The sequence below is a fragment of the Chrysochloris asiatica genome, unplaced genomic scaffold (assembly GCF_000296735.1).
Source record: "Chrysochloris asiatica unplaced genomic scaffold, ChrAsi1.0 scaffold00168, whole genome shotgun sequence".
Lineage (NCBI taxonomy): Eukaryota > Metazoa > Chordata > Mammalia > Afrosoricida > Chrysochloridae > Chrysochloris > Chrysochloris asiatica.
Genome location: NW_006408686.1, coordinates 2143816 through 2153089, shown reverse-complemented (window position 1 = coordinate 2153089; position 9274 = coordinate 2143816). Strand labels below are relative to the sequence as shown.

Sequence of the window (9274 nt, the reverse complement as noted above, 5' to 3'; positions counted from 1 at the left end):
GGGTTGTGAGGGGTGCAGGGCCGGGTCGTGAGGGGTACAGGGCTGGGCACAGTATCTTTTTGGTGTGCATCAGAGGTCGCTATGAGTTGGAACCGACTCGATATATGTAACAAGAGCAGCAACAAGGTCAATTCAACTCTGGCAAATTTTGTCCTCTGTGATTCTACTTAGGAGCCCTAGAGGCACAGTGGGTAGTGCTGGGCTCCTAACCAAAGGGTTGGTGGTTCAAACCCACCAGCACCTCCATGGGAGAGAGATGAGGCTGTCTGGTCCCCTCAAGCTGTACGGTCTCAAACATCCTCCGGAGTAGTTTACTCTCTTCTACAGGGCGGCTATGACTCAGAATTGACTCAGTGGGAATGGGTTTGGTTTGGGTTTGGTGATTCTGTTTATATTCTGCACAGACATTTTAGCATCTGGCCTGCTGGTAATTCTGGCTGGTGTGTCTCTCTGACCATAGTATAGAACATTAGTAAGGAGAAGCATTTACACTATTTCCTGCTTCATACCCACCATGCAGAGGACTTTACTGCCACATAGTGGGCTCTGAGCAAGTGTTTGTTGAATGGCTAGATCAATCTTGAATGTAACCATTTAAGCCAAGTCACAGAAGAAAAACAGGTTTTCTAACTCAGCTATGTAAAATCGGAAAGCTGCAGTTTTGTTGGGAAACGGAATGGCTGTCCCAAAGACAAGGGCCCAACAGGTGATGCTACTGAGAAGAAAAATCAAAAGTAGCAAAAATCATTTCAGTGAAATAAAAAGCACAAAGTCTTATGCAGACTCTTTTTGAGGTGTTTTGCTGTCTCTCTGAAAACAGAGCGCTGGAAATCTGTGGCTCTAGATAAATTCACAACAGGTTTTCAAACTGAAGATCGTCGCCCATAGTGAGCTTTGACATCAATTTAAAAGCACTGCAAAAAAGAGGAGAAAAGATCCACATACTTCCAAACAGATAAAGATGTCATTCCAAGAAATGCTTTCAGAGGTCACATATAAGTACACACACACACACACACACACACACACACACGAAATGTTTGCCCTGATTACAGCGAGAGACGGCGTTCTGACTGCAGCTTATGCATGACAATGTTGAACCAGTTTGGTTCAGGCCTTCATTCATCAAATTATTGAAAGCGTTCACAACACTCAGCGAGGTGACTCATATCACTCTCACCTTCAATCAGCCCCTGAAACTAGCACTAGGGGGTGTGGCTGTGGCTTTGGAAGTGTGAACAGGCTGCAGCTGCCAAATCCTTCAAGGGGAAAGAGCTGCCTGACTCCTGTGGAACACCTCCAGAGAGATTTTATTTTCTCTTTTTGAAAAGTCTATCTCAGAAGTAGACATAGGAATCCTCATAGAAACGTAGTGTTTCATTACAGAAATAATATGCTCCTCCCTTGAAGAATGTTCAAACCCAGCAGCCACTCCTTAGAACTCTATAGAGGGTTGCTATGAGTCAGAACGGAGTTCTGATGTGGCACTGTGGGCTAATGCGTCAGACTGCAAAGTCGTATGAACTGCAAGGTCAGTGGTTCAGGCTCACCAACTGCTCCTTGGAAACCCTATACAGGGTCGCTATGTGTCAGAATCAACTCGATGGCACTTAATAACAACAACATGAGTCAGAACTGACTCAACACTACTTATCATCAACAACATAGAATGTTGCAGGACAGCCACAGAGAAAGCATATTACTTAGTACAATCAGAAATATAATGCTTAATTATTTTCCTAGGATGTGGCTCAAGTGCACTGACACAAATACACTCAGCACAAAATCACCTAAGAAAGTCGAACTTGGTTAGGGGGTCAGCGGAAGACCTGAATTGTTGCTGATTCTAGTTTGCGCGCCATGACGCAGGAAGACACAGGAGCCCTCTGCATGTTCAGTAACTCACTACGTAAGTCAACAAATATGGACACGCACCTCCCAGGTATGAGAACTGTTCTAGGCCCTGAAGAGACAACAATAAACAAACCAGATCCAAGTCTTTCAGTTCAGCAGATAGCTTTCTAGTGGTAAAGACAGGTAGGAAGTAGACAAACACTCTCTATGTGACAAGACTGGGCAAAGAGAGTAAGACAGGATGGTATTTTATATAGGGTGGATGCACAAGGCTTCTTTCATGACGTTAAAACTGAGCAGAGACCTAAAGGAAGGGCGGAAAGGGGCCAGGTCAAATTGTATGCCAGGCAGAGAGAGAGCAGATGAAGGGTCTGAGGCACAGTTCTATAGTCCTGTTTAGATTCCCACGGCCTTATATGGATTTTCCGAGGAGCAACTGGTGGGTTTGACACACCACTTTGTAGTTCAAATCGACCTTGCAGTCCAGTGCCATACCAGGACAGTTTTTATAGTAGGCAGAAAAATGGTCCCACCAAGATTTCTAAATCCTAATTCCCAAAGCTAAGAATATGTTAGGTTACATGGCAATGGTATGTGGTTCTGTAGGAAAAACACTGGACTGGTAGCCATAGGTCGTCAGTTCAAACACTCAAACCTATACAAGGTCACTGTGAGTCAGCATCAACTTGAAGGCACACAAGAATAAAACCTCAAAATAGGAATATTACCCTACAATATGCAGTGTTCGAAAGCACTCCAAAAGGGTCCTTAAAGTGGGAGGAGCAGGAGAGTCAGATATATGACTACAGAAAGGACACAGGGATACAGTGGAGCTGGCTTTGGACTTGGAGGACAGAGCACACACAGCAAGGGCTCTGGCAGCCTCAGGGTCAGCAGTTCGAAACTACCAGCCGTTCCATGGGAGAAAGATAAGGCTTTCTGCTCCCATAAAGATGTACAGTCTCGGAAACCCTGTACAGGGTCGCTATTAGTTAGAACTGACTGCACTGCACATAACCACCAACCACTACCATGGAAGGAAACTGTATTTCCCCTACAGACTCCAAAGGATAGCAGCCCAACTGATAGATTTATTTTCACATAGTGGAAACAATGTTTAACTTATCTATTTTAGAAAGGTAGGTAATTAATTTGTGTTGCCTTAAACCACCAAATTCGTAGGAATTTTTTTATAGCAAGAACAGGAAATGAATTCCACATTGTTGGTACAGCTGAGACACAAGGACAATGAGGCAGGAGCACAGAAAGCAGAGGGAGAAGATACACAGTCTACTCAGAATGGGAGACGAGCCTGTAGGATGCTATGAGCCACGTTAAGAAGCTTTCATTCTAAGAAACGGTAAGAAGCCGTCATAGGCTTGGAGTAGAGCAATGTCTTAATTGCATTTGCATTCCCCGTGGATGACTTTGGAGGCTCAAGACAGTTCAGGAGGAGAACCGTGCAAACAAGGCAATTAGTACACAGGTTTATGGACTAATCCAGGAGAGAGTTTTGGTAGTTTGGTTAAGGGTGAAGGCAACTGGGGAGGCAGAGAGTAAAACACACGGACAAACATCTACACAGGGAGGCAGTCCTGATCTGCGTTTCCTTCCCTTTAGACTGCTGTTTGCATCATCCAAAGCCTTTTTCTCTTTGTAAGTGGATTAGATTGTTTTAAAGGGCTGGAAGCCTGTGAAAATGAAAATGAACACAGTACAGGTGCAGGCCAATGGAAAGTCAGATTCCTCATGTGTTCCTGGAGTCCTGGTGTGGCGCTGGAGGATACGCACTGCACTGCTAACCACAAGGCTGGCAGCTCAAACCCACCAGTCGCTTCTCAAAAACCCTGTAAAGAGTCTCTTATGAGTTGGAACCAACTCAATGGCCCTTAACAACAAAAATGCACACTCATCAAGTGGACCAAAACAGCATTTTTGAGACTTTTTTTGTAATGGTTGCTTGAAGAAATATCATTAATTTCAAGACCCATATGTTAAAGTACAAGTTGATTGACTTCTAAACAAATGCCCGTTGTTGTTGTTATGTGCCGTGAAGTCGGTTCTGACTCATAGCGACCCTGTGTAGGGTTTCTGAGAAACAGCTGGTGAGTTTGAACTGCTAACCTTGCAGTTCAAACTGACCTTTATGGTCAAGTGCTTATTCTATAGCGCCACACCAGGACTCCAAAACTAATGTCTACTTTTATGAAACCTCCTGCTTATTCGCACACCACGCATGCAAACTACCGGAGTTTGTGCTGAGATGTCCTCTGTCCTACCTAATGAACGCTGACCTTTTCTACTCTGTCTTATTTCAGAAAAAACTGTTAGCAGGAGACTCCGTTTCCAAAACTCAAGTGACCATTTCAAAACCTTTATATGGGAGGAGGCTGTCCTCACCCACTGAGACCAGGTTCCGGAAGTTCTCCACCATCACATCTCGGTACAGTCTCTTCTGGGCGGGGTCCAGCAGCTCCAGCTCCTCCTCAGTGAAGACCACAGCCACGTCCTTGAATGTCACCGATTCCTACAACATCAAGCACAAGTATACCCTGCCTTAGAGCCAGTTGGGAAGAAAGGGGGAAAATGTTCTCTGTTCTGAGAAACTTGAGTTAATTTATAGGTTTCCCTGATGTCCCCCTTCTATCCTGACAATGTCATACTCCAATTGTCCTTAGCTTCACCCCGAGTGAGGCACTGAGTTGTTGTTATGTGCCGTGGAGTCAGTTCCAACTCATAGTGACCCTGAATTGGGTTTCCGAGGCTGTAAATCTTTACGGGAGCAGAAAGCCTCATCTTTCTCCCGTGGAACAGCTGGTAGTTTCAAACTGTGAGATTAGCAGCCCAATTCGTAACCACTATACTACCAGAGGCACCGAGTGAGAACCCTTATATTCCTACTTCTTGTCCTCGGAGTAAACCTCTAGAACTCTAGATGTTGCATGCTAGGACACGCATGAATGATATACCTTCTGATTCATACTGTCACTTGTCTCAGAAAGACGGTCAGTTCATTTTCAATAGTTTGATAGCATGAGTCCTGGTGTGGTGCTGTGGGTTCATGCGCTGGACTGCAAAGTTGGTTTGAATCACAAGGTCAGCGGTTCAAGCTCACCAGCCACTACTCGGAAACCCGATACAGGGTCGCTATGGGTCAGAACTGACTTGACGACACTCACCAACAACAACCACCATCCTCCTACCACACACAGGGACTCTGGTAGGACTTTTCTGTCATAGTTGTAAAACTAATAAGCCTTTGGTATCCTGTCATGGGCAGGTACGTAGGGCATCCTCTCAACTTTCAAGGTACACAGCCCATCTACAAATTCCAACCTCTAATGTACTGAGTTGTAGCTACCATGTTGGGTATATATTCCTAAGAGGTGACCCTTACTAGCCACTACTTAGGTGACTTTATACAAATTTTCCTACTTAACCTTAGTTTCCTCTTTGTATAATGGTTGAGTGGCCTATGCAACACAAGCTTCTTTTGAGGATAAACCAGAAAGTACATATACATATATGAGGGGATTTCAAATACTTCATGGCTAAGTTGAATTAACAGCATGGATTTTTCCACAAACTTTTTGAAAGCCCCATGTATGTATAAACATATATATACATTATCATAATTTCATGGACTTTAATCCATCTCATGACTACATATTTCTCCAGGTGGGAAACAAGAGTTCGTTGACTTTTGTCCTGGGTTCCTGGACCCTTGTAATTTACTCCTGATGGTCCCCTGTGATCACAGCTGGAAGTTTAGGCTAATAAGAGGACTTAAGACTGGTGCTGACCACATCAGAAAGACCACCATCTGAACAGAGGTTTAGCGTTTTGACTCACATAATACCACCACAGCGTCTAGGACAGGAAGGTGGCTTGATTTTGAGTTCAATCAAGTGACTTCGAGTCAATTAATCATACTTATGATACGGAACCTCAACAAACATTTTGGATAGCAAACACAGATAACCTTCTCTGGCTGACAATATTCGTATTGTTGTACACTGATGTTGTCAGTAGTGGGACGTGTCCCTCAAAACAAGGGAAGCTTCCCAACTACACTGTGCCTTTTGGACCTCGCTCTATGCCTCTCTCCCTTTGGCTGGGTTTGACTTAGAACCTTTTGCGGTCATAGAACTGTTTGTATAATATTTCTTGAGTTCTGTAAGATATTTTAATTATTAAACCCAACATAGTAAAAAATCCCATATTTATAGTTATTACATTACAAGGGAGGATGGTGCCAAATTTCCAGTGTGTGTCTGATATAAGAGCAGTCTTGTGGAGGGCTTTGACCTTAAACTGTTTGTTGTTCTCAAGGAGCAGCTGGTGAGCTTGAACCAGTGACTTTGCAGGCCAACCCGTTGACCCACAGCGCCACACTTTGGCTTAATTCCAGGTAGCTGGTATCAGAACGGATCTGTGCCACAGAACTGATGGTCTCCTATTTATCATTTCCCAAAAAACGCATAATGTCATTGTCTGTAGATTTTAATCTCTTGTAATATCATTTCAGATAAATTTCAAGTGAAAAGTAAAATAGCAAAAAATTCACACAGTTCAAGTTGTGAGCATAGAATGACAAATTTTCTTCTTTTTTACTCATCTTTTAAGAGAATGTAAGTATTCCTGACAGTGTTTCTCTGCTGTTTATAAGGTTTTCAGTGACTAAATATTCGGAAGTAATTCATCACTCCTTCTTCCTAGTCTTCTTGGAGGCCAGGATGGCCAAACTTCATCTCTCATACTTCAGACATGTTGTCAGGAGAGACCAGTTACTGGAAAAGGATATCATGTTTGGTAAGGTGGAGGGTCAGAGGAAAAGAGGGAGACCCCAGCGAGGTAGATTGGCAAAGTGGCAGCATCGATGGGCTCAAGAATGGCAACAGTAGTGAGGTTGGCCCAGGATCAGGTGGTGTTTCGCTCTGTTGTGCACAGGGTCGCTGTGAATCGGTACCGACTCAATGGTATCTAACAGCAACCGCAGTACTACTGAATCTAGACAAGATGGCATGTTGTTGCTGTTGTTGTTAAATGCCGTGGAGTTGATTCCAACTCAGAGCGACCCTGTATTGGGTTTCCAAGGAGCAACTGGTGGGTTTGAGCCACCCAACCTTGCAGTTCAAACCCACCTGTGGTCTAGTGTTTATCGGACAGCACCACACCAAGGCTACAGATGGTACAGCAGGTTCACATGCTTAATACCCTTTTGGAAATCTGATCAGAAAATACAATTGATTTTTATAATTCTTATATATTTAACTATAAATGAATACTATAATCTTTTCATAAGGAGCTCTGGTAGCGTAGTGGTTACGAATCGGGCTGTGAACCGCAAGGTCAGCAGTTCGAAACTACCTGCTGTTCCATGGGAGAAAGATGAGGCTTTCTGCTCCCGTAAAGATTTACAGCCTCGGAAACCCTGTACAGGGTCGCTATGAGTCGGTTCCAACTCCACAGCACATAACCACCACCATAATCTTTTCATATAGTCATTGGCATCTCCATTTCTCCTTTTAAACATGTTGATGCAAGACCTGCTAAATGAAGAAAAGACTGAAGTTGTCAAAGACTTCATTTTGCTTGGATTCACCAACACTCATGGAAGCAGCAGTCAGGAAATCAAATGACATATTGAATTACACAAATCTGCTGTACTAGACCTCTTTAAAGTCTTCAAGAGCAAAGAATTGAGGAGTAAGGTGTGCCTAACCCAAGCCATGGTATTTTCAATAGCCTCATAGGCATGTGGAAGTTGGACAATGAATAAGGAAGACTGTAGAAAAATTGATGCAATTGAGTTATAGTGTTGGAGGAGAGCACTGGACCGCCAAAAGAACAAACAAATCTGTGTTGGAAGAAATGCAGCCAGAATGCTCCTTAGAAGCCAGAATGGATGGACTTCGTCTCTCATGCTTTGGACATATTAGGAGGGACCAGTCATTGAAGAAGGACATTATGCTTGGTAAAGTGGAGGGTCAGCATCAAGAAGAGGAAGACACCAATGAGATGGAATGACACAGTGGTAGCATAGCAGTGATATTTCATCCTGTTGTACCTGAGGTCACTACGGGTCAGTACCCACTGCACGGCCCCCACGCGAGAATGACGCATGACCTTTGCCTACATTCCTGCTGGTATTTCTCTTTATACAACGACCTTGACATAGTTCTAGAATCAATCTTAGGTCTTTTTTGGCATACACAAGAGGACTCCCCAGAGTGTGCGTGGAAAATACCATAATGATTTAATTCCACTTTCCCATGACCTTTTTAAACTCTCCTTGTATACAAGTAAACGTTTCCACTCAAAGTAATTCTTTTTTTCTTATAAAATTGTATAATGTTTTGTTTTGCTTTTTTTAAAAATTTCATATAAAACCCAAACAAATCTTTGTGCTTGATTGGATGGTGCTCTGAGCCCCTCAGTCACATGAGGAGTTTGCCACCCGGAAGAGAAGAGATGCACAGTGCAGGGAGGGTTGGGAAGAAGCATCAACTGAGGAAACCATCATGAAGCACCATACTCCAGGAGTCCACCGAACTGCACATAGGTCCCATTACGTATAGTTCCTTGTCTCTCTTCTTGTCTTCCTCATTCACTGAACAGAATGCCTAACTCACCTGACCTTTTGGTTTCCTGTGGGAAGCTGAGCAGGTCTCTTATAGCCCACCTGTTCAAAATGCGGAAGAGACCAAGTATCTTATCACTGTGCAACACTGAGGAATAAACACACAGACAGAATGCTAGTGCCTAGTGAATCTTTTAGTATTAGCCTAGTATGTTTTAAAATAGGGGGGAGGTATTAATTTGACAACATAGCAAGAATAGATTAGTAAATAAAACACATAGAAGGAAAGACTCCGCCATGGGAAAGCAGAGTCGATCTACCAAATAGCCACTGTGGTGGTGGTGGTGTGCCATGGAGATGGAGTCGGTTCCGACTATTAGAGACCCTGTATGGCGTTTCCAATTAAGAGCCTCATCTTTCTCCTGGGGAGCGGCAGATGAGTTTGAACTGCCGCTCTTGTGGCTAGCAGTCCAGTGCTTATCCTACAGTGCCACCAGTCCTCCTTCCAATCTGAGTCATCGTTGTTGGTAAGTGCTGTCGAGTTGGTTCCGACCCATAGCGACCCTGTACAGGGTTTCCAAGGCTATAAATCTTTACGGGAGCAGAAAGCCTCATCTTTCTCCTGTGCAGCAGCTAGTAGTTTCGAACTGCTGACCTTAAGGTTCGCAGCCCGATTTGTAACCACTACGCTACCAGAGTTGGAGTAGTGAGAAGGAATTTTAAGACTAAAAAGGTAAGCCCACTCACCATGAATGCTGTCATTTTTCTTCCGACTTCTGGTGACGGCGAGTCTTCAAATAGGCAGAATCCTGGCAAAGCCAAACTAGGGAAGGAAAA

At 43.8% G+C, this 9274-nt stretch overlaps 1 protein-coding gene across 1 annotated transcript in view; it reads right to left on the bottom strand.

Moving 5' to 3' along the window:
* The window catches only part of LOC102838400 (zinc finger protein 250-like), a 51014-nt gene that overhangs the window by 28493 nt on the left and 13247 nt on the right, over nt 1–9274 (bottom strand). Inside the window, 1 exon segment of the mRNA XM_006871497.1 lies at nt 4255–4381. Within this exon segment, the coding sequence (XP_006871559.1) occupies nt 4255–4381 (127 nt within the window).